Source organism: Argiope bruennichi, chromosome 9, assembly GCF_947563725.1.
Source record: "Argiope bruennichi chromosome 9, qqArgBrue1.1, whole genome shotgun sequence".
NCBI classification, from domain to species: domain Eukaryota; kingdom Metazoa; phylum Arthropoda; class Arachnida; order Araneae; family Araneidae; genus Argiope; species Argiope bruennichi.
The window spans coordinates 122463489-122490879 of record NC_079159.1 but is presented as its reverse complement, the minus strand read 5'-3'; the positions used below and the strand labels follow the sequence as shown (position 1 = coordinate 122490879).

Below are 27391 nucleotides of genomic sequence, written 5' to 3'. Positions count from 1 at the left end.
GTTTATTTAATGGAATTTTGTAATTAAAAATGCATGGCTAGATATTAATATTTAAGAAAATAAAAACTTTTCCCGCTCTATTCATTTTTAAATTCTATATATAATTGAATTTAGAAGTGAATATATTTTTATTTCAATATAAATAATAGAAAAAACATAAATAGTTGCATCCTGTTGGTTACTCTAGGAGAAAGAATTCAAATGAATAAAAATAGTAAGTATCCAAAAGTAAGGTATCCGAACTATATCTTTTACTATCCACTTTATTAGATTGTATAAACATATTTGCAAAGTCCTGATATCTTTTGAATTGGATCACGTGACAACCCGTAAAGTTCGCAAAATTGCAAAGAAAGGATGCATTTAATCACGAATATCTTTTTATAGAGTTTTTATGAATACTAGAGACAGACACATATAGATTTATGTTTTAATAAGCAATCATGAATATAATATATCATGTTATATAATATACCTGCCATTTTGTTGATTTATTTTTGTACAAAAAAAGTTTTATTTTTGCTTAGTCTGTTTTTGCTAAGTTTTTTATTGTAAAAAAAACCTTAGTTTTTGTTTAGTTTGGTTGAAGTACCTCTTTTCCTATTTTGCTTTACGTATTCTTTTAACAATATTTTATCGCAAAGTATTTCATTGTCTTGTTTTTCCAAATCTAGAATGAATAATCAATAGAGTTATGACAAGGTTTGTTTGTTTCTGCAGTCCATTTTCCTCTTCTTCGTCATTTACCTCCAAAACTCTACTTAAGGTTCAATATAAAAGCCTTTTCATCAGTAAGATGTTCAAATCCTGGACCACTGGCGTCACAATTAATCCATTCAACGATGTTATCTTTATCGATGCTATTTTCTCCTGTGGCAGATGTCGCTAAATTAGTCAGTTCATAATCACTGTTTCCTCTGCAGTTTCTATCAAAACAGTAGAATGCCGATAATGCTTTCAATAGAGAGTTTTCTGTACGTGTGATTTAATACTACTTTCATATGTATTTTAAGAAACTGTTTCTTTTAACGTTCGATTGTTTTCAAATGATCTGTATATTATACTTAAAAATTTACAACTTATGAGTAGCAAAATAGATTAGTGAGTATTCTTTTGCTGAAAAATTTCTATACTTGCCTTGACACTGATTCGGTGATACACACTTTCCATCAGCCCTTTTGACGAGTCCGTTTTTGCAGAAGCAGCCAGGGAGGCCACATCCGCATCTGACTGCAGGATTGGAGAAGTTTTCACAGGTGTTCTTACAACTCGGTGTGCAGTTGTAAAACATTTCATCTACACCACACGCATGACGAAGCGAAACTAGAAACGAATTTTCAAAAGTTAAAAAATAAATGGTGAAATAAAAGTATAAATAGTGGTTGTTTTAAGCTATTCAAGTATATTTTGAAACAAACGTCGTAAATTTGTCCTGTTATTAGATAATGAGAGAAACACTTGTAACGATACACCGCTTTTTAAACTTTCAATCCTTACAAGAGGGAGAATCTTTGATTTATTACACATTTAAAGAGCACCAGCTACCCCTCCCGCTCCGCACCCATATCTAGTGACTCAACAAATCAAAATCTCAAACTAGTGACTCAACAAAATGCTTTGAGTGCAATATTGAACCACCTGAATTTTCGTTACTTGGAAGTTTTTGAAACAGTGGTAATTTTTTTATTCACTTATTCTGAGATAATTTTAATAAGCAAAAATTAAATAAAACAAAGATTTCATGCTTTATACCATGAGGATTCATTGCGAGAATCCAAGTAAATTTTGTAATTACTTTTTAGGTATAATTAAAATGATCTTAACACTTTCAACGCTACCGATGAGATATCAATTCAAATATCAATTCTTCCGGCTGTTGACATTTTTTATGCAAAAAAATAAATGAAAAAAGTAAAGGTATTCTTCAGATATGTATTAGAAAGTTCTACCTATCTAACTGGCATAAGAGACACATTTTTGCCCACAGAAACCTGTAATAGAAAGTAACAGAAAGGCGAGATATCTCGTCGTTAGTGTTGAAAGTTATAAACTTAGCTTTGATATCTGAATTGCAAAATGCTATATCAAAGCAATTCATTTGACACTGTGAAATATAGAAATAAAATTTTAAAAACTACGCTACTTTTTTAATTTCTAGTTTCTATTTAATTGTTGAATTTTTGTCAATAAATGATACCAGATAGCATTTAATTACAGTCGTGTAATATTTTAAATAATTTATTTTAAAATTAATTCAATTTTTCTACCTGATAATAATCCTAGTTTTAAATTTAATTTTTTATGAAAAATAATTTGAGTAGACGAGTTTTAAGCATGTGTAAAAGAGTAAACTTGTGTTGCCACTTCGCATTAAGTTTCTCTGAAGTTCATTGTTGAGCAGTACCCAACAATAAATATGTTCTTTTAATAACGTTAATCATTAGTTGGCTACCGTTCCTCTCACATCTTTAAACAATCTACTCATCAATTTTGCATTTTAAAATAATGAAACATGAATAGAAAAAGCATTCATGGAATTGTTACGTGGAAGTGAAGATAAATGCGGGGAATATATGTAAATGCTTGACAATACAAATGAATTAGGTTAAAAACAAAACATCAGCCATAATTCTTTTAAAATGAAAGCTCCTATTCTGTAAGAAATCATAAAGAGAAAAGGCATTTGCTTGTATTTTTCTTTAAACAACTGATTTATAATTTTCTAAAATAGTTTTAATATTAATCCCACATAATGGCATCGCTACTTACTCTGAAACTTATGTCTCATTTTTAACAGTAAAACTTATTAGCAATAGATAGACAAACAAGAATAAATGTGTGTGTTGGCGCCTTGCGATTCAGGCTGTTTGAGCAACAATGACCAAATTTAGCATCTTGGAGGATAGAAATGTACACCTAGGAGCGATTTAAAAAAATTCTAATTAAAAACTTAATTATTTAAAAATTAAACTGAATTTTGGCAATTTCCTGTCATGATTTCGGAAGTATCGTAGTACTAAAAATAAAAATTTGCCTTTTTGATGAAGCCAATTTAATAATCATACAAGTGTTTGCTGAATTTTGGCATTTTTTTTTTTTAACAAAGTCAAACAATTTGAGGGAATAATGAACATGAAGTTATATCTAAACGATTATTTGAAAACAATATAATTAATATTTCTGATGAGCCAGCTGGTTGTTTGCGGCTACTAGTACTTAATAAAATTGCCAGGATATAGGTAAGAAAATATATTTGATGACGTTAGTTATATTGTGCACATTCCTCATCTAAGCTTTGAAAAGACCCCATACACCGGTAAGACCACTTCGACATTTTATTCATGAATTCAGAAAAATTTTGTAAACATTCATGAAGTTTCCAATCAATCATAAAATTACCAGTCGGCATCACATGTAGTTTGCGGCAAAACTAAATATAAATCGTGCAAACATTGAATGTGAATGAATGCGTTTAGTTTGATGAATTATGTAGGATAAATTACAAGGATTAGAATTTTTCCCAGGCACAAACTATCAATAAACCAAAACAAAATATACATGGGGAGAAGAAAAACAAATATTAATTTTAAAATGCCAAAAGCTGTCCATATTATCGCAAACTGCCAAATAACTGTTACGATATCTTCACGATAACGTCTGAAATTCAGGATATTAAATAACATCGCGGAGATACGTAAAATACCTCGTATATAGATATGAATAATTATTAACAATTTTTTTTCACTCGCACATCAAAATATAATGAGAAATCTAGTTTTAAAACTTATTGTTTCCTTTATGTATTAAGGCTTTCTTTGCTAAAGTAACGAAGTTGCTGATACTAAGAAGTAACAGACTGAGGACTTCTTACCTTTGAATATATGAAATCTTAATTTTTGCATTAAAAGAGGCATTGAGGCTCATTTTAAGAGAATATTCTTGATGCATAGTTTCGTTTTATTCTTGTAAACGAATCCACAGTGCTGATTAAAATTCTCCATCCAGTGCTGTAATATTAGGAGTTCTAGCAATATGTTTAATTGTGGAACCATTGAAAAGTAAATGAATATCAGTCTTGCAAACAATTCTTTTTCATGTAATGTCTCCCATCTGATAAATTAATAATGGTCCCAAACCTGATCCGCACTGTCTTTTATTAGCATTTACCTCTCCAGTTATTAATTGTTTGAATATATCGCATTCTAACAATTATTTTTCAAAGAGTAAAACTTCATCCAGACAATTCTACAAATCATATTTCGATAAGTACCTTGCATCCTTTCAAAAATGAGATCCAATATCTGTATTTATATTCTTGTGAAGTCCCCTGAAACTTTTACTAATGGCCGATTGTGTTTTTGGTCTGTTGAAAAGATATCTTTCTAAGGGAGTACATCACGATTAATAGAACCTGAAATGTAGTCGCAGAGGAACGGAAATCAATACGTCTCACCCTCCCCCGGTGAGTTTGCGAAAGGCCCTTCTATCATGGAAATCATTTGAACTTATAATCCATAATAAAGGCTATTAGATCAAATATTTAAAAAAGTAATCTTTACATTTTAAACTTTAATTAAATGGCCTCGAACTCATTCTAAAAATGTGGAAACATCTTCTGTGAAATTTTTTTTAATTGACTAGTCAATGAAATCTCACATTTTGAAGTGCTAGTGGTCAGAGCCTTCCTGATTATGTATAAAGTGCGCACGTATGCTTATCTGCATTTCGACGGGTCATTCGGAAATAATTAATGGCGCCTACCAACTAGATGATTTTAATTAACCAGATTATACGACGGTTCTTCAGTGGAATCGGGTTTCGAACCTAAAGCCTTCAGGTTCCGACACCTAGACCTTACCATCGGGGTTCAGAAATAGAGTGAGCATTGAATGAAGCAAATGTTTCCCGATATGCAATCAGATATTGAAAGATCTACAATGAAACTCTCACCTGGACATTGACTGAGTGGAACGCATTTCCCATCTGATCTTTTCACGAGACCTGCTTTGCAGAAGCAGCCGGGAGGTCCACACCGACACTGTACTCCGGGGTTCTGGAAGTGACTGCAGGTATTTTTGCAACTTGGTTTGCACTCGTAGAATTGTTCGTCTGAAGCACATTCTGGTCGAGGCCGGTCTAGAAGTAAATTTTCTAATGGAAATATGTTTAAAAAAATTGCAAAACGGATAAAAATTTAATATTTTTTTATATAATAATCTTTTAAAGATAAATAATTTTAGCGAGTTTTGACATAGATTCCTTATGCTACGTTCATGTATCAATAAACTCAAGTGAAACTTTATCGCAGTCAGCTTTTCTCCCACCATGATACTATTTTCACAAATAGATGACTACGCTATTTATCCAGTTTCCTGATACTTTATTAATTAAGGTTTGGATTAGTTGAGAAAAAACAATACTGACATCAGAAATAATATAAAGAAATATATATAACGATATATTGATATTTTAGGAAGTTTACTAGAGATGATAAATAGGGATAGTTTCCATACAAGAGCATTCGTCTTGACACTAGAGAGGTGGAACACATTTTCCACCTTCTCTCTTGACCTCTCTCTTTTCATTCACTTAACAACTTTAATTTTTTCATGAAGTAAAAATATTGATTTTTAAATTATTCATTCAACTTCCACGTTTGATTTTAAAATGAGTAAATCAGATCTTCTATAACACTGATGGAGATAAAAGCCATTTATTTCTTCCTCCCTACGATAACTTTGTAGTGATACCAATTCATATTCACGGGAAACACGTGGAATAAAGTGTACCAATTTCACTTTAGAATTGTTTGTTCATCTTGTTGGAGGAAAAACAAACAACAGTAAAAAAGTCAAATGAAACGTAACGTAGTGTGTTAGTGTACAATCAAAAGATAGGTGACAAGCTCAGCTATTTATATCACGTGACTGCAGTATCAAACAAAATCGCTTTATTAATAGTATGTACTCAAAGTCCGTTGGTATACGAAATATTGTTTCTAATCAGATAATTCATTAAGAAAATATTTCTCCTTTTGGAAGTGGATATGATCATGTAGAAGGATTTGGTTTGGTTTAATCAGATTAATTTTCTGCTTTGGAACTACGATAGAGCTATTTTGGAACAGAACTAGTTATTTTGAAATGATTTAATGACCTTAACAGCACGAGAGCCGGAACCTTTTCCCTTCCAGCAATCATATCTATATCTAGTGGGAGGACGTCTGAATTCCGCTGTTTAAAGGCAGCCATTTGTGAGAATTCCATGCCGTACAAATCCGAACACTCCATGGTGAAAAAACAAGCTTGAGAAGTGAATATCATTTAGTCTTAGTGTGACGTGGAACGGGGAATTGGGCATTCAATCTTTCCCATTCATGTTACTAGGAATTGACACTGGCCGGGTGGTGAACACGGATGGGGAGGCAGAGATTTTTTTTGGATCTAGTGGAGCTTGGCTTGTCCTCTAGCATGATGCTCATTGAAGGGAGTGATGTGAAAGAAAAATGGCGTGACCTTCAGTGTCTCTATTAAATGACTGAAATAAAACCTGCAATGGCACTTTGAAAATCCAACCACTCTTCTGAAAAATCGACCTTAATTGAGGGAAATGGCAAGGTGTGAGATTAGATATCCAGTTATTTTTTATTTTCCATCATGAAATTTGGAAGAAACACCCAATGAATGCGAATCGTGTGAGAAAAGCTCGAATGCATGCAAGAGTGGATTGCAGTGTACGCTGGAAAAGCATTCACTCTGGTACTTCGAGTGAAATTCACTCTGGTGTTTATTCAGAATTAAAATGGCATAGTATTGAGTGATCGTGGATGGCAGATTTAAAATTCAAAATGGATGCCCATATTAATGTGCGAGGGAATCGCATTTTCAGTCGTCGATCCTCTTGTTTCAATGCCGAAGTCAGGCCATCACATCTCCGGAGTCTCGATTGCTGAAAGAAATTCATTTTTTGATTTATGTCACTCATAAGAGAAACTAGAAGCTGTTTAGCAAAGAACTCACCGTTACATTGGTCGGGATTGACACATTTTCCATCTTCTCTTTTGAAGAGTCCTTCTTTGCAGAAACAGCCTGGTGGTCCGCATTGACATTTTGCGTCAGAATTATTAATGTTTTCGCATGTATTCTTGCAACTTGGCGTGCATTCATAGAACTGTTCATCGGCAGCACATTTATGGTGAGGTCCTACAATAGATAAATGGAATATGGTGATTTAAATTTCATTTAATACAAAAGTTGACAAGTTTTGTATAGTGAAAGATTGTTAAATAAAGAACTAAAAGAATTTAGGTCTAAAAATGGGAAATGTTCAAGTGTCAAAATCGAAAACACTCTCGAAAAATTATAAGATCCTCCCGTAGGAATACAAACCAAAGCGATCATTATTGAATTCCTTATTCGTTCTTTTGAAATGCTTAGAGGTCTTATCAGACATTTTCACGTTTACCATATTATGAAACACCACTTGTTTTACATTTTAATTTGAAAAAGGATGCTTGAATTTTTTTGGTTGTTATATTGTTTATCACTTTCAGCCATCAAATCAAAATTATTAATACAAGAAGTATATAATAAACTCCTTATCTAATCGATAAATATTCTGTAAGTTATTACCATTGAATTTTTCAAATAAAATTTGATTTATATTCATATGTATTCTTGTTTATATGTTTCTATCAAAACAAAACAATGGAATGAATTCCATGATACCAAAGGCACATAAAAATATCTATAGGCATTAGATATCTAATTTTTGTCACATGTTTTTTAAGGCTGTTATATCCTGTTTACTTCTGAAAGCTCCGAATGGATTGTAAAATTTATTTAGAGAGGTAAATTTACTCCAGATTTCCTGTTCAAATTTCAGGCTCTTCGACTGGAACCATGTTACGCCCAATACTTTTATTTTTTAGTAAAAATACTTCATTTTTGCAGGTTTTTATACAAGCTCATATCTTTAGAATGTAGCACTGTTTTAATTTCAGTATTCTTCAAAAAATTGTCTCAAGAACACTTACTCCTCTTGGGGCATTCCGAAGCAGGTACACAATTTCCATTGTTATTTCTGAAATGTCCTTTCTTACAGTCACAGCCTTTATTGCACGCGAAGAATGTACAATTTCCTCTAATTTTGCAGTCATTGCATGGTTTAACGCAATCATTGGGCTCTTCGTTTACTGGACAGCGTCTTGCATGTACTGGAAACATACAGAGTAAAACGAATTAGATTAAAATCTATTGAATTGATTGAATTGGATTGGAACATTTGCCTATTCGAAACAATATAAACAATATAATAATATAAAAAAGAAAGAAATAGTTGTCTTAAAATCGCCAAACAAAGGTGATATGCATCTCAGAATGACGCTAAATTAATTTTCCTAATCTCTAAAGTAGTCATTTCTGAATAACAGGATTCATGCAATTTTTAATTTTTTCTAACACAAGACACGTTATTTAGTTCTGGATGAAAACATAACAATATTTTTTTTTAATTTATTGAACTAAATACAAAGCATAGAAACTCTGTACAATCCAATTTTTCCTTAACTTTGTGACCTTTTTTCGGCATCCTGGTTATGTCCCCGTTTACCGCTGTGCTTAATGTGTCTCATGCTTACTAATTTGATCATAAATGTTTTAGTACTTATAACTTGATAATTACGTACTGCAAATAAAATTAAACTTCGAACAAAACTTTGTACTGAATATTGTATGAAGTTTAGTTGCAAAAGATAAATATTAGCTGTGTTTTTTTTACCAGGGACATGACTCGTATTACAATGCTCGGGTTTGACACATTTTCCTTCTTCAGTGTTTAACAAGAATCCAGGTTTACAGTAGCATGCTTTTGTGCATTTCTCTTCGCAAGGTTCTGGAAGCCGAATATCACAGGTAGGTGGACAAGGGGAACCACATTCGATGAAAATGGCGTTTTCCGGACACTTCGGTGTTAGTCTCTCTATATGGGAAGGGAAAAAGTAATCAGTAATGGAATTAAATTAAATTAAATTAAAAGTAATCAGTAATGGAATTAAAGAATCTAAAATGTAATTTTATTCTAGTTCGCCGGCTGTTTCAAGTTTTAACTTTTAATTTGCGTGGTATTAGAAAATTCAAGCATCCTCCAATGGAAGGCGAAAATTGTCAAACAAGCAGAAAGTATGTTTGCATATTTTCCCAATGGTTTCTTGTTTGCAACTCTTTAATGTTCCCAGCAGTGATGAAAACCATGTTACTTTTTTATCTTTAAATTCAGATTTTGTTTCAGATGAATACTTTAATATTCACAGCGCGAAGGATATTGTCAATAAAATTTTTATACTACTCCTAAATGTGCATAACATTTATTAATCTTGGAAAGTATTTAGATTAAGTATGCTATCTGCAAATATCTTTAAAAGAGCGTAAATTCATATTTATAACAACCCAACTGCTCTGCGACATATTTTCTAAAACGCAAAAGTCAACTTGTCAAAAAGAAATTATGAGCTTTATGGTGACAGAAAGTATGGTACAAGAAAGTCAATACCAATAATTTATTCACGAAATTGACTGCTGATGAACGAATTTCTTCATTCAGGGAAGCTTATCAATATTGACAATAACGAAATAAAAGTAATAAAACAAAAAAAAACTTTGTTACAGAACAAATGATACAGCAGAAATATTGAATATTCACATTTTTAAACTCTATCGACCATTCGGAAAAAGCCAGAATATGTAACCAAAGTTAATATTTGGGTTATTCAAAAACTCGAACAAATTCCTTGACGGTATATGTATTATGCTTATTACATCTCTGATTTCTACGAACCTAGGAAACCTGGAGCCAAAGAATATTGAAGCATCAGAATTCTCTTTTAAAAATCGTAGAAATTCCTAGCCACCTAAAACATCGCAATGATTTGAGTGTTCTTAAGGTTGGAATACAAAATGGGACTATTTTTATCCGATGGCTATCAAACATTCCTTAAAAAAATTATTATCTCAGTGAATTGATATTTTAGAAGTATATTTCAAGAGTTCTTACCAAGTAATTTAACAATATAAAACTACATTATTAGCATTTGAGTCGACTAAATGTGTTCCTTTCAAATTTTTTCTACCAATGTTGAGACGCAATTCACATTTACCATATTGATTTGTCTTATTTCTTTCTTCATAATATACTATTTCCTTTTTATACTATATGTTGTATTTAGACACCATAATGAGGTCATCTGGCCCAATATTCTCTCAGCCACAGTTCTATAGAATTCTTCTGTGTTTCTGAGAGATTCTCCAAGTGCTTCCAATGATTCTTTTAAGACTTTTAGACATTTTAATGGCTTTCCCTTCTTGTTTTTCCATATGTTTTAGTCAGTGTAGATGGTCATAAATATATATTTTTAAATATTTAAAAGTGTTGACTCTTTTGATGGTGTCTTCGTTTCAAGCAATATTGAGGCCTCTTGCCATTTTTCTGAGCAAAATATACATTGTAATATCTGTGGAAATGGAAAGTTGATATTTTCTGAATACCAGGAGTTAAATTTGGTTATTGCGAATTGTGTAACTCTTCCCAGGTTATTCTTTGTGTCCCTTTCGATAACCAGCACAAAACCGTTTGCGAAGGTTTGGATGTATTTTCTAAACAAACGTGTTCTGAAATTTCATTGGTTTAGAGGTACCACAAAACCGGACCCACAAAAATGATATTTGTGAGCAGTCTTGTTTTCGACCGTTATGACTCTTTCCTATCAAGTCAATGTTACGGTGAAAGAGTCTATTGATGTTGAAGGGGCATATTTTGGCATCTAGACTCTGAATAGACCAAGAATTACTCTGTGTTACAAGTTATGGAAAATCCTTTAATATCAATAGAAAAAGCTAAGGCATACTCGCCCTCTCTACTAGCAATTTGAATTTTGTTATAAGCTCGTGGATGACTATATCTACCGACTTGACCTCCTTCAAGACTAACAGCCTTTGAATAATCAGTTTCTTCAATATTTTTTCTATTATTTCTAAAAGTGAAATAGATCGATGCGGAGATGTCAGACACTGGTCATTTCTTCTTTTTCATAATACAATTATATTTATTATTTTCAAAGAATCTGCGAAGAAACTTAATACTAGGCATTTATTTAAAAGGGTTGTAAAGATTTTATGGAAGTGCTTGTGAATTACTTTAATTAGGAGGTTATCGACCCCATTTAATCTGCGAGTTGTATCTGATGGAAAGTGTTCTACTACCGATAGGTGATAGATGTGCCGTCTCAGAACAGTTCTTTCATCCGTAACCGGTTTCATCATAAACCAGTAGGTGTATCCTGTATGAATATTATTTTTTATGCAGAAAGTCCGAGACAATTGTGGCTAAAATATAAAGTTTTATACAGTCCTCTGATCCTAATAATAAAATACAGTAAACTTTTTCTTTTGATTCATTAACATTTTAAACAAACAGACAGATAAAAAAATAGATTTATTCTTCTGATAGAGTAAAAAACACTATTCTCCTGGATCATGTCTAAAGAGGGTTTACCTCGTGAAAAATCATCCAATCAATGGACTTTATTTCCTTAAGGAGGCCGTTGACTAGTCCAATTTACTCAAATTCAACGCTCCGTAATTGGTTAATCTTAATTACAGAAAAATTGATCATTATTTAAAATGTTAATTTGCTAAGAATATTTGACTTAATATACTAACAGAATAAGAAGATTACATGAAAAAAGTCTGAAGCAGAACATTTATTTGCTGGAATAACATAAAATATAATTTTTCATATCATTTAAAGCATTTTTCTATCTCCAAAGCTTGGAAAGGAATTATTTGGCCGCTAATAATTTGGAAATCCATAGCTATTTAAAAGATGATGAAAGTAATACTTCTAGTCATTTATGACACAGCGATTGGGGCCATAATTAAAATAAATTAATGAATCATGTCTCATTTTTACCCACCTTGCTTCTTACGAGGATGGCAGTCTATTGGTCGAACACATACATCATCTTTTCTTTTCAAGTAGCCAGGTTTACAGTAGCAAGCCGTGGTACATTTCTCTTCACAAGGTTCCGGTTGCAGATCATCACACGTTGGCGGGCAGGGAGATCCGCACTTGATGAAGATGGCGTTCTTCGGACACTTAGGGGCTGGATCTGAATAATAATAAATGCAGAGCGATGAGCCCTAGATCTGAATAATTAGCCCTTTTATGATCCTTTTATAATACGAACCCTTTGTTAGTTGCAGTCATTAGCTAGACATAAAATAACATTACAGTTTCACCGTCTAGCAATCGAAACGATCGTCAACTATTAAAATGTTTACCAAACGTTCGCTGTCTTGGATGGCGATAAGAAACGAATTTTTCTTGTCTGAAGATCAATTAAAAATTTAAATTTTGCATCATTTAGCTAATTATTGCTTGAAAATATTATGGTTCGACAATCATACTGTTTACGTATTTATCAAATAGCACGATTAACGGATGATTAAATTATAGAATACCTAACTACTGCTATTACTAGAATTAAGAAAGAAGAAAGCATGAATAAATATTGAGCTATTTCTGGATATTTGTTACTATAAATTTATTTTTAATATAGTTTACTTGTTTTTGCTTTAACAGAGGATTAAAACAAGAAATCAGCATCTCATATTGTGTTTCTGGATTTTATTTGAAAAGTTAAAAAAATGCCTCTGATATTGTAAAACAAAATTTATTGCACTCGAGACAAAACACATGAGATTCTCTTTTCAATAATAAATTGTACTTATTTTAAACTCGAACTAGTACTCACCTATAACTAAATTCAAAGCTCATTACTCAATCATTGATTGACTGAGTTCCATTATCTAAAGTTCAATAGTATATCTGTTTTTTTCTTACATTCAAAATACTTTAAGAGAAGTTTATAATGAGTTCATGTTTGCAAGAAAGATAAGAAAGTACCATTGCTGACTTTTTTTTTTGGTACTGAGAATAGGTTTAAACCGATTAACAAAAAATGCATTGGAATAATACGAAATGCAAGAAAACTCTTCACGGATTCTTGTTTAATCTTGGATTTAAAATTATACAAAAGTGACAAAAAAAAAAAAAATCCAACCTTCTGGAGATCGTAATCGAGCACAATGTTCAGGGGGAATGCATTTGCCATCAGCTCTCTTTACCAAGCCTTCCCTGCAAAAGCAGCCAGGGGAACCGCATTGGCATTTGATACCTGGGTTGTTGAAATTCTCGCATGTGTTTTTGCAGCTTGGAGTGCATTCATAATACTCTTCATCTTCTTGGCACATACCTGGTGCTGAAAATAGTAAATAGCAATAATTAGAATAATTGAGTTACACATATTTGCAGTTTATAAATTATTTTCCTATTTAAAAACAGAATTAAAGCTCTCGAAATAATAATAATAATAATAAAATTAAAAAAAAACAAAACAGAAATCATATTGTGTTCGAAAAGCCAGTTTGTTTTGCTGTTCAGATTCAAGAACTGGTTCATTTTATCCTACATAATCATTTTAACATAAAATAGCCTCATTTACTCATTTATTGGCAAGGTCACGATTTCTGGATTGGAAAGTGAGCCCAATCCACATGAGAGATCCTGGATTGAGTTATGTTACAGTCGTCTCCTGCAATAATTTTTCAGTTATATCAACTTTTTTTCAATGCAATTTTTTTGTCTGGTTTCCGTAAAATTTCAAGATAATTTTAGTTATCTTTTATAAATGTACTTTTTGTTGTTTTAATTACTGCACACGCATTGCTATGATACTAAATATATATATTTTTTATGTACATATGAGCATTATCGTCGCCAAAATTAGGAGGAAATTTTTAAAATGAAATAAAACGCGATTCAATTATAAAACAATATCATGCAATGGTAATTTGAACTAGTGGTTCAAATTTCAATTTTTTTTGGTTCATTTGAATTCAAGCGAAAATAAAATTAAAAATTGCTTTCCAATACTTAAATTTCTAAAATTTTATTACATAAAAGTTTTATACAATTTATACAACATCATTTTTAAATTAATATTTAAAAAAAATTAAAACTGACTTTTTTGAGCCGGAAATAAAAGAAACATTTGAATACCATTCTATAACTCTCAGATTTTGTAAGAAACAAGAGGATATATCTGGCTTTCCCCCATGCCCAAAAACGTTTCATATATTACATTTTTAACATAGAAACTACTTTTGTGCGAAGTATTTTAATAGACCAAACTCTTTTCAGAACATATATATTGAAATAAAACAGGGTTAAAAATAGTGGAACCATAGTTCGAAATTTTAATGTTCCAAAGGGTATCTATAAATTTCTTATTTTAAAATAACCCATTTTAAATCTTCCCAAGGATAAATAATAATTGAAATAAAAATTGTAGAAAAAGGAAATTGGTATAGTTGAAAAGCTAAAATTTTTAATTTTATGATGTAAATTTTTTAAAAATAATTTTAAATACTGGCTAATCTCACATCGCTTAAAGTCCCTACTGAAGTTACAAATCTGTTTCATTTGTTTGCAAGAGTTTCATTTTTCTTGCCTCCGTTTGAGCGATCGATTAAACTTACTTTTGGCATTGTTGAATTATTACTTTGATATCTGTGAAAGCATAATAAATTTAAATGTATACATTAATATAAAATGGAAATTTTAAAAGATAATGGTAGAGTATCTAAAACTTATAAATTTTAAAGCGTTTAATTTTTTTTTAATTAATAACATTTGAAAGAAATATTATGCAGAAATGAAAGCAACCTTTCATATTTTAAATTTTGCAATGGATTAAAAATTTCTTTTGGAAATTTCTTCTTTCCTGAGGTTACAATGGAAGAAAAGGCAACATTTTAGTTAATTCCTAATTCATTGAATATTTAATGCATTTTTAAGCTTTGGAAAGCTGAAGGTATTCTTTTCATTATCTTAAAATAATAAATGTGCAAAATTTTGTTGAATATGAACCAGTCGTTTAGAAAAACATACATAACCGTGATGACTTTTATTTATATGAAGATTTCTTTTCAGCTTTCTACATTAATTAAAAATTTCAAAGAAGCGCCTTTACATTTTTTAAAATTGTGAAAGTGTGTTTGCATTTTTAAACTTCCTTTAATCTCAATACCTAATGCATACGCAACACGATACGGTCTCCAAGCTGTAATATTTTCAAGTGGGAATTTGTCAAATGTGGCAATCCACAAATTGTTAGCTGCCTCTCTACAAAACGAAAGTCGATAGGCCAAATTTCATACCTGATACGGCGATCGTTAACCACCATTTTAATGGTGGCAATCACTTTACAAAGTGAAGCCATTTTATAAGCAATAGTTATCAAAAGAGTGCCTACTTTCTTTCCCGTGATCTTCCTTTGAGTAACACTGGTAAGGTGTCACGCACCGTCCATCTTTCCGTTTCAGGAACCCTGGCCGGCAAGCGCATCCTGGAATACATTCCTCGTCATAATCGGGATCTTGAAAAGGATTCTCGCACGTTGGAAGAGAAAGGGGAGCACAGGGAAGAAACAAAGCGTTTTTCGGACATCTGTTCTCTGGCTTGGCTGAAAATAATAATATTAATAAAAAATATAAAATTTTAATTTATTCACAAAAGATATATATATATATATATATATATATATATATATATATATATATATATATATATATATATATAACTTTTGGTGGTTTCGTTTAAACATGATTCATTTCAAAAAAATAATCTTTTAAACGAATATTGAAATCTACAAAAACAGATTTTTAGGATATGAAATGTAGTATTTTGAAGTTAATATTAGCAGCACGGGAATTAGCAGTTCATCATTCAGTTTGAAAACGAGATCCTGTCTCCAATAACTGATACTTGAGAATTGTAGCATCTATGAAAATCTAAATCGTATTAAATAAATCATAAGAAATTTTTAAAAGGCTCATTTAATAGCATAAAAAGTTCGATTGAACTGTAGCCTCTTCAAACCACAGTGACAGAGTCTCCTGTTTTCATGTGCTGGAAAGTATTTTTATGAATATCTAATGCACATGTAAATTACAGTGCATAAGCAACATGTTAACTTATTGCAAATAAAGTCTAATGTCGTCAGTCAAACATTCTAAGGTTTGTGTGGCATTGGAATTTGCCATTTGCTTATTGCTAGAAAAAATTGGAAAGCCTTGAATTACATTTCACAGTAACTAATGGGAATTGGGCATACTTGTCAACCTTGTTATTTTCAGATTACCCAATGGCTTATCGCATATTTACATTTTCATTACTAGTATTATCTCAACAAAAGATCCTAATAATCATAAGAAAAGCATATGCAGTTATTTCACTGGTATGAAAAATAAAAATTGTCGCATTTATTTGATAATCGTTATTGTTTTTTATGAAATTTAACTGAGCATATTTGTTCTGGAGGAAGCTGAAACGTTCAGTCATTAATAAGCATACCTAATTAGAGGAGAGAAATTTTGTTTCATAAATTTAGCAGTACCCAGAAATTACGCGATAAGCGAGAAAGTTTGAATCTTATTTTGTAAATAACTGAATGTAAAAAATTAATTAGAGGAGAGATGTAGGAAAACTACTTTTATAAGGAATGTTTATAATAAAGAATTCAGTTTTGAAATATCAATATAAGTTTCAGTTATGACATATCAATATTCAGTTATTCAGTTGACATATCAATATAAGTTTTAGTTATGATATACCAATATTCAGTTATTCAGTTGACATAACATTATAAAAAAAGTATCTGTGAAATGTGTTCTAAAATAGCAGATTTAAGAATTACTACACAAATTAAAACTATTTCGACATCAATGATTGCTTATAATCTAGCAAACTCGTCTAACGCGTAAATGGTCTTTGCCTCCACGTAAAATTTCTCCGTAGCCAAATGATATATGTATTTTTATTAGTTACCTTGCAGCTAGAATAAGACCTTTCTCAGAATCTACAGCCTCTAGAAGTTTTAATTCTTTTTGCAACTGAGTTTGCGGACTTCCTGAACAGTTTGCAATTGTTTTTTATTTATTCGATGGATCTGAGTCCGAAATATTGGCTTCTACTGCAGCAGTATGCTAACGTATCTTCATAAGCTCATTGATCATTAACATTTTGTGATATTTAGGTCCAGCAGCTTGTTGATACCACAGCAATCTACATTCGAATGCTACACATGATAAGACTGACAAATTTCTCCATTGTTTGAGGGACTTGATCAAATTCTTGAACTGTTCCTGCTTCAATTTTAGAAGGGAAAAAAAAAACGTTTTTTATATCGATGCGATTTTTTTTCTGTTTCAGAACTTTGCATCTGTACAGCATTCTAAAATCGGAAGTATAGCAGTCTCCCGAGCATCCTATCTAATGTGGCAAAAGGGCAGGTCGAATAACAAAAAAGTCGAATAGGTCAGAGTTCTATGAACTCAGTTCTTTGCCCACCAATACCAGAAGAAACAGTTTTTATACCAAAGCTCACTGTTTTAATACATATTTTTTCACTTCTTATTGAGTACTAAACCCTCTATTTATCTCAAGCCACGTATAATGTGAACGTGGCAGCGGCCCGGTGAATGATAGAAACAGTTTCCAGTAATGTGTCATAATAAAATAGAAGGCTCTGTACTGGTAATTTATATATTGCACTGCATGCTTCAAGAATTTATTAGAGAAACAATAAGTCAAAGGATATAAACTGCTCATATTTTGACATAAATTCTGTAATGCCTAACTTAAATGCAGGGAACATAAACAATGTTGCCAATATAACTCCTTATTATAGGGAAATGGAAAATTTTCATTTTGTAATAGAACCTGGTGTCCCAAAAATGATGATGGATGTTAAAAATCTATATTAAAAGGAATGAGACAAAAATGCATTTTTTGCTGCCTTACGCTTGGGAAATCAGTTAATTTTATTTCCACCAAATTGCACATGTAGTTAACATTAACGGTGAAAGATGGCATGGCACTACAAAATAGAAAAATAAAAAACAAATATGAAAATGTCGCAAAAAAAAAAAAAAAAATGTGAACATCGATGTTTTCAATATAATCCTCATTTGCAGCAACATGGCACAGTCTGAGACAAAAAATGATATACAGAATGATTCTCGCAAGTACTTCGTTTTAACTATGCCTGCAGCGCTACCCCTCGGTGACAATATTAACTAAATTTGCAATATGATGGGATAAATTCCTTCGTTTCCGAAACGTAATATCGTAAAAACTTTATATTTCTATCCCATTCCACCATTTTTTTCAAATTCAAAATCCATCAGACATTTTTGGGACACCCGGTAGATTTCAGAATAGCAATGTTGAAAACAACGCTTCTTTTATTGTAAAATGACTATAATACAGAGTGAAAATTCACATTTTTTACTAATCTATTTTTCGAACTCACCTAGACATTGTTGCTCCTGTACACAAAAACCATTCTCATCTCGGTAGAATCCAATTTTGCAGTCGCAACCGTGACGGCAGGGAAGATGGTGGTCGCACCGGCCTTTCTGTTCACACGTGTTGCATGGATTGACGCAATCCGTTTCAATTTCATTTTCGGGACAGGAAGAGGAATGAGCTGGCAAAAAAGCTAAGACATTCCAAAGACATTAAAAATAATTAAAACTAGATATATGATAAAGTCAGCATTTAGAATTTAAAATTTTAAGTATCTCTTCTTTGTAGTTATTCAAAATAACTACGACTTGTATGTGGAATACTCAAAGCCGATTAAAAAGCGAAAGATTAAATGCATTTAATTAAAAGTTAAAGAATATATACCACATTTAGGACAAACACAGCAATTAGATAAATGAGAAAAGAGTAAACGAGGCTGGCTGACGTATAAACAAATTAAAAAAACGGGCATCAAATTGCCAACACTGAACAGCATCAAAGTCTATTAATTCTCCTTTCTCAGATTGCCGATAGAGCGAAAAAATATAAACGCCATGACGTCCCTCTGTATATTGCCATGAACCTTATTTCACACGTATTTAAGAAAAATATTTTAAACACTGGATCCACTGGTTACTTTTTTCCATGAAAGTAAGACCATTGATTGATTGTACTTCTTGGGAATCGTTTAGACCATAGGTTCCCAAAGTGGTCCAGGTGGACCCCCAGGGGTCCATAGGAGACCACACGGGGGTCCACGTAGACGTGAAAAGAAAACAGGGGTTCACAAGTTGTAAGTGGGGTCCACGAAAAAATTTCTGGTTTTCATAATAAAGAACAAAAATTTTGACTTGGATTTACCTATCAACGTAGGCAGGTAGCATCATTTACTAGGTAGGTACTCAAAATATTCGAGACTCAGTTCAAACACAGAATTGAATAGAACAATAGATAATAGTACAAGTGTACACCACATGTTGAGACTTGCAAAGTGTCGCCCGTACTCCCGCTCGTCCGGGATGCTTGTTTAGACCCGCAAAGGGATGAAATGCGACTTGCGTTGTGCTTGCAATCTACATTAGTATAAATACGAATGCCAAGAACAAAACGTTACTCATTTGTTTCCGGAATTTTGAACATAAACTATGAACTCATCTCATTAAACTATGACTATTTTTTATTGTTGATTTACATTTCAGAGTTCATTGTTGATTTTTTGTCAATTGTTGATTGTTTGTAATAATAAATGTTTATAATTTTGTATAAACGCAAGTATTATTTTAATAAATAGGACACAAGAAAATGTGCTACGTTTTTTTTTTTCTTCTTAACACCCCCAATTTAGGGTGATATTTTTTAGGAGTTTTGGGAATACAGTAGAAATGTAACAGCAGGGGGGGTCTACCGAAAATAGTAAAACTTTGAAAGTGGTCCACGAGAAAAAAAAGTTTGTGAACCTCTGGTTTAGACAGTGGATTGAGGCAGTCAATGCTAAAGTTGAAATTTGCCGTGGATGTTCACCAGTGTAAAGGAAGATAAACATGGTGTATACAATATGGATAAATACGAAACTCAAGTGTTGAAGTGCATGCAATTGACATATTCCAAGTGTATGCAATTTTGTAGAGATCCTTTAAGAATTACATTATCAGCAGAAGATGAGTCCTGGTAGTAAATTCCATGGCGAAGCTTCTCTATACGGAGCCATAGAGATAATGGCGATAAACAGAATAGCAAATTTATGATTTCCCTCAGATAGTATTGGCTGTCTATAGGATTGCTATAGTGTGGAACTTAAACCTTATCTCCCATGTATTTAAGAAAAATATTTTAAACACTGGCTATTTCTTTCATCACTTTTCTCATGTTGCTATAAAGTGATAAAGTTGCTAAATGGTGATAAATATAAAGAAGAAAAAAAAATTAATGAAATTCTCCACTCCTGCACGAAATTTAAAAATCCTAGAAAATTTCAAAAATTAACCATTTTTCAATATTTTTTTTAATTTCTGTCTATCTGTTCGTAATAATATTAGCCACTGACTACTCATCTTCTTAAGAGTAATAAAATTTATTTTATCAATGTCGATCTATTTATTCCAGTTGAATATTTCGGGCAAATGTAAACAAAAAATACATGAAATTATTTCAATATACAATTTTTAATGCCGAAAAATGAAATATAGTGAATTATAATTAGAAAATTATAATGATATGGAATTATAATTCATCTTTACAATTTTCATTGATCATCTTGGAGATAAATTGCATTAATTCGATGATTAAGCATAGAAAAAAGTTATTTAAGTCTAGAAATTATTATCTGCAATTATTTTTTCGTTTATGATAATACATTGAAAAAAAATGCTCCAAAATTAGAATATCGTAGAGAAAGTTACAAAAATTAAAAGACCTTTAAGAAAATAATTCATCTATTAAAACTATTTCATTTGTTTTGATTTTTTTATCGTGGTATTTAATTTTATCTTCCCACCATACGATACTTTGACTTACAGGAGAACTCGGATGTTATGGGCAATAGCACCGTTTCTGGACTTATTTGGCGCTAATTGTCCAAATGCTTCTGAACAGCCCTGGGCTTGGGTTTTGAGGGTTTGGAGAAAGGATATCCGTTTCGGTGAATTATTTTTTTCCCACGAATTGAAAAATGTGATTTTCTCACAAGAAGAAAAATCGAGATATCAATGTATTAAAAAAACTTCCATTTAGTGAGAATTATATATTAAATTTATTTGATGAATTTTAACTTTCTCGTGTACAAATTTAGAGGAAGTATTGTCATAGTCAAAAATTCGAAACCGAGATTTTGCTGAATCTCCTCGTTTCAAATTTCTCTGAGTCCAGAAAACACATTTTCGGTATGATGTTTTGTCTCTCTGTCTGTCCGTGAACACGATGACTCAAAGCCGCTTTGAGCCAGGCGAATGAAATTTGATATTTGGACTGCCAATCTGTAGATATTTCTATCGAATTCTGAACGGAATCCAATTGTAGAAAATCTATCTATCTGAGTTTGAGTTTGATGTTTATGGCACAAGAGCCAGATTTGGCTATACTGCGCCAAACATATGGTAAAATTTCTGTCTATCTGAATGTTCGATTACAAGTGGAATGGATAACTGCCAACCACAAAGAGTGAGGTCAATAAAATTTTGTACACAGATTTAGCACCTAAAATACAAATACTTATTAAATTTTGAACCAAATCCATCGAGCCATTTGCCACCTGTTAGCATTATTTTTTTTATCCATGTAAACACTATAGTTTTGTGTCAAATTTCGGTGTCGAAAAGGCGGCAAACGCATTCAAATTACGCCAAATACATATTTTCAGGATAGATTTATTCGCTAGTATCATATAAGTTATTTGTGGCTTTACCATTGGTCCATAGTTTTATGTGGGAGGGGATTAGACCTAAATTGGAGAGAATGCGAGGAGGTTCAGAGCAGACAACTCGCACTGGTTTTTTAACAATAGTAAAAAAGATAAAAAGGATTCAATATTATTCGCAATCAAAATATTCTAAATTATTGTTACCTCAAACTTCGGATTGTTGTTCTTGTTGCGAGTGGCTTACTCTCCTCAAAGATGCCTAGCGCCCACTTCTCAGTAGTAGTTACAGTTATTCAAAGTCATGTTAAATATCATATTTTTAACATAATCAAGCAATTTATTACATACGCCTACCGAGTCTGTAGTTTTAAGTAAGTTTTCAGAAAGGTAATGATTTATTTATATGGCTTCAAAGGCGTGTTTTGGCTCTATTATGTATTTTCTAGTTTTAATGTTTAACAATAGTCGAAGGGACGATGTTAAACTACGAACTTTTCATCTTAGTACTATCTATCTGAGTTTTTACCCCTATTGTCGACCTCCTAAATTATTAAAATGTGCCGAGATCGCAGATGTCATTTCATCTATCCATTTTGCAGTTTTTTTGGCTGTTGGGAACAGAAATAATGCGAAATTCTTTTAACTTTATAGAATGATTTTTAATGAGAATAGAAGGTTAAGTTTTAAACAAGCTGTAATAGGAGTGAATTCTGTTCTGTAGTGACCATAATGCAATTTTTTTTTTTTTATCATCTGATGAGGAAAAGAAAAGAATTCCAAGAAGACCATTCAAAAAGTTTAATCAAATAAACACGTTTTAATAAATAAAGTGTTTTCCAGAAGTTCTCTTAATTTTTGTTACTTTTTGTATTCTTGTTTGTTGCTGGTAAATGATACTCTAATTTAAGAGTTTAATTTTTCATTGTATTACAATAAATAAAGAAAATTATTGGATGATATTTTCTAGGCTTGATAAATTTTTGTTGTTTAAGTCTAGAAATAATCAAACATATAAAATATTAAACTATTGTAATTCCACAACAAGACGATGATTAAAATCATGGTATTAAAAATTACATATTGGAGCAGTTTCATAATTTTTAAAAAATTTATTTTGCAGGGAATGTTTAGCCTGGACCTGTAGAGCTGTAGAAATAAACTGTATTATTGGAAAGAAATTGAGTACTTGATACTTAATATTATAATACATAAAGAGTTTTTAAATTTTAATACGAAATCAGTTTATTTTTGTTATTTTTACGACTTTTAGACCCTGCAAGAACGGAGGATGTTCATTAATTTCTTTGATTTTTTCTTTATTTTATCTTTTACCTACTCGCAGCATTTCCGCTGTATAGTGACATAGGAGAAAAACTGGATTTTTTTTCAACCTATCTTATTGGGCACATGCTGATAAAATCTCATCATAAACAAAATATTATTTGATGTATCACATGATTCTGATTTAAAAAATATAAATTAAATATAAATAATTAAAAATATAAATATAAATAATTGAAAATCATAATTTTTGACATAATTGCACTAATATGATTGTACTAGCCATCAAAGACGAAAAAATATCAGTGAACATTCATTTTTAAAAGTAAATAATAAATGAGGATATCATAAAATTTCTTCCATTTGTAATTCTTTTTCGAAAATGAAATTTCCTGTTTGTGTAAAAATAAGTTGAACAAATTAAGAATAACCTCAGAAGAAAAGAAAATTATCATTATTTAATACAGATTATTTAAAATATATAAATCATATTTTGTAGTTTTAGAATCAAATAGTTTTTAAAATTTTTCATAATCAGACAGTTGAGTTATAACAATAAACACATTGTCTTCAACCGAAATATGTATTTTTTCAATAGAAATTAGTTTAAACACATGTTATATACTAATTAATTTATTTCTTTTTACCTAGAAGTTCAAGAATTCAACTCAAAAATGATATAAAAGCAATTTTTTTAGTTTCTGTATTACAGGATGGTAATCTCTGCAAACTTTTTATTTTAAAAGTTTTGACTAATTAAATCTGCTTATTTACTGCGAGTTTACTTTTAAAAAATTGTGTTTATTTAACGGAAAAAAGAAAGCAACAAATAAGGGAAATAATCTGGATAATCTGGAGATAATCACAAGATAATTATTCCCTTATGATTTTAGATGTCAATATTTTATTTAAAATATGACCGAAAACAATTTTTTGTCAACAGTTTCTTTAAATGCTTAAAAATTATAAAAATTTGTTTTTGTAATGCATTTAAGCTTAACTTTTTCAGTCAGCTATAAGAACATATTTCATTAATTTTAATAAATTGAAATTTATTTCAACTTACCTAAAATAATGGTGATTATAAAAAATGGCGAGAAGATCATATTAAAAACTTTAGAAGTGACTGAAAATGTGAGAATAAAATGAGTTAGAGTGGTGGTGGAAAAAGGTGTTCAGTGCAGAATTTCAAATAACATGCAAGCTTGAGAGAAAAGCTCGAAACCTGAAAAAAAACATTCAACAAATGCTTACTTTGCTGTCTATCTGAACAATGCATTGGATATCCGTTTTACACCTGTTGCTTTACCTTTCACTAAGGCGTGGGAGGTTTTCTGTAGCAGCGGATGAACTTTAAATGATGAGTAAAATAGAAAAATCTAGCACTTTTTATTAAAATGAGTTAGATACTTGACTTATTTCATAATTAATTTACAGTGATCCATTTGTAAGTTTACGAATATTTGCATTTGGAAATATTTTTAATTTCTTCTGTATGTAATTTGTAAAAGGTATTGCATTCGTTAAAAATTTCCTTTATCCATTTTGGATGTTTATCCTCCTAATACCCCTTTTTAGGCATGTTTCCCATCTACCATGTAACACAAATCATGGGATGCAGTGAAAATCAGGAATATGGAAAGAAGCAATTTTTGCAATATAACGGGTGGGGGAGAGGGTATCAAACAAAAATATCTCTGTATGGCCTTTTTGTTAGTGAATTACGTAATAAAAAGATATGCCAATGATAGGTATAGTATAAATTTAACGAAAAAAATTTACAACAGCACAACAACATGCGAAGCGTGTACAGTTTCAGATGTCACATCTTTTGGACACTTTTAAGTGCTCCAAAGTTTTGCTGCTGATAATGTGCCCCTTTTGCAATAATATTTCTTAAGTTACATACGATTTCCAATATTGATATTTATATATTACGTAATTACTTATATTTATATTCCAATAAAGCTACAATGAACAGTTTTTCAGCTGCATCTATTTCTTTTGTGCAATTTCCCACTTTAATAATAGCCCTTTGCGATTCCAGTTCCTATTTTTGTACATACCCGAATTTCTCTGAAAGATTCCAAAGAATTGATTTATCTCTCACTCTCTATATTATTTGTCATTGTGTTGATATGGAAACAATGTTGACTGAAAAAACTTACTTGTATAGGCGCATTTTATTATTGAATTTTTCTACCATAGGAAACAAGAAAACTCCATTTATTTGCAACCACAAATACAAATGCATCATTTGCAAGTCATCTACACTCTCTGATCGTTGATACAACTTCCGCTGAGTCCAACAGTTTTTTAGCAGTAGGAATTTTATTCTTTTCTACATTCTCTGGGGATTCAAATCATGCTTTAAATAAATCAGCTGAAAAAAAAAGACAGGTTCGGTTGACTTGAATGTGTGAAATTCAAATAAATTTGAGTAAACATTGTTTGGAGTATTCCAAATCGCAAAATTAAATAGATAATTAGATTATATGAGGTTTTTTTTTTTTATTCTTCATAAATTACACCAGCCTGCAACAATTTCTTGTTTTAAAAGTAATAGTTGTTTTTTATGTATTTTCGCATGCTTATTTCAAAAATAATATCAGTTTTTACGTATCACGTACAGTTTTTTTAGAAAAGTAAATTTTTTAAATAAGTAAAAATACACAGATTTTTTGTGATTTGGATAGGATAAATTAATAAAGTATGTATGTTTATTTGTTTAAATAAATTCTGAAAACCTCTTACTTCATTGAAATTAAATAATACATTTATATTGAATAAATGCTTATAATTGTATTTTAAAAAAACCTTTTATTTTAAAATTCAAAACATTGATGGCAGTTGGATTTCACTGTGAAAAATGAAGTAAAGTACCTGATGAATTTAATAAAGCCGAATGAAATGACTTAATTCGTGTTTTAGGTTTAACTAAAGAAAATGCAAAATTATTAGGCTCTCGGTTAAAAGAGAAAAATTTATTAACGACACATACGCCGTTTAGTTGGTACAGGAATCGAGAAAAGCAATTTTTATCATTTTTCAAATCTGATAACTTCTTGGTTTATTGTGCTGACATACCTGGTTTGTTACATGAATTAGAAGATAATATTCCTTATAATCCGAATGATTGGCGACTATTTATAGATTCCTCAAAGAGGAGTCTAAAATCAGTTTTATTGCATAACGAATCTAAACTTGCATCAGTTCCAGTTGCACATTCCGTTTTCATGAAAGAAACATATGAAAGTATGGAGATGCTTCTCACTAAAATAAAATACACTGAACACAAGTGGGCAATATGTGGTGACAAAGGTTATAGGTCTGCTTCTAGGGCAACAAAGTGGATTTACTAAATTTCCGTGCTTTATTTGTGAATGGGATAGAAGGGACAGAGAAAGTCATTGGATAAAAATGATATGGTCGAAGAGACAAGAATGGATTTCTCGTAAGAAGAATATTTTAAATGAATATTTAATAGATCCACAAAATATTTTATTGCCCCCACTTCACATAAAATTGGGACACATAAAGCAGTTTGTGAAAGCTTTGGATAAAAGTGGAAAATGTTTTCAGTATCTTATATCGAAGTTCCCAAAATTGTCTAGCGCTAAAATTAAAGAAGGTGTATTTGATGGAACACAAATAAAGAAATTAGTTAAAGATTCCAATTTTGAACAATGTATGACAAATAGAGAGAAGCAGACTTGGGTTGCATTTAAAGATGTCGTAGAAGATTTTTTGGGAAATGAGAGAAAAGAAAATTACAAAGAACTTGTAACTGAGTTATTACGTACTTATCATCTTTTGGGGTGCAATATGAGCATTAAAATTCACTTCCTTCACTCACATTTGGAATACTTCCCAGAAAATTTAGGAAAAATGAGTGACGAGCAAGGTGAAAGATTCCACCAGGATATAAAGGAGATGGAACGCAGATATCAAGGACGGTGGGATGTTAACATGATGGCCGATTACTGTTGGTCTTTAAAAAGAGACAGTGATGTAAACGAAAAACTCGAAAAAGAAGCTTCTTGACTTCAAGAAAAACACAAAAGTTATCATAATATTGCAAATGAACAGCATTATTGTGTTTAGTTAATAGTAACTACAGTTGCAACTGCATGCATTATACTGCATTTTGTTAATTTTTTCATCGTCATTTGTAAAAAATCCTGACGTGTTGCATAAAATTTAGTTTGCATTTTGGAATGACATCATCATTGCTGATATAAATCAATTAAAATTTTACAAACAAAAAAAATCTTTTTTTTTTTTGCAGGCTGGTGTTATTTACAATGAAAATGAACCATGGCAGACTAA

At 31.1% G+C, this 27391-nt stretch overlaps 1 protein-coding gene across 1 annotated transcript; it reads right to left on the bottom strand.

Moving 5' to 3' along the window:
* Window positions 1-757: 757 nt before the first annotated feature.
* Window positions 758-24237, bottom strand: LOC129985082 (zonadhesin-like). The gene is made up of 11 exons (XM_056094997.1): window positions 24129-24237; window positions 18431-18619; window positions 15371-15580; window positions 13118-13315; window positions 11969-12163; window positions 8779-8979; window positions 8036-8215; window positions 7020-7202; window positions 4951-5136; window positions 1138-1323; window positions 758-870 (listed from the first exon to the last, which is right to left on the bottom strand). Exons 1-11 carry the CDS (start codon window positions 24166-24168, stop codon window positions 758-760), a joined length of 1881 nt encoding a protein of 626 aa, XP_055950972.1. The 5' UTR covers window positions 24169-24237.
* Between the last annotated feature and the right edge of the window lie 3154 nt (window positions 24238-27391).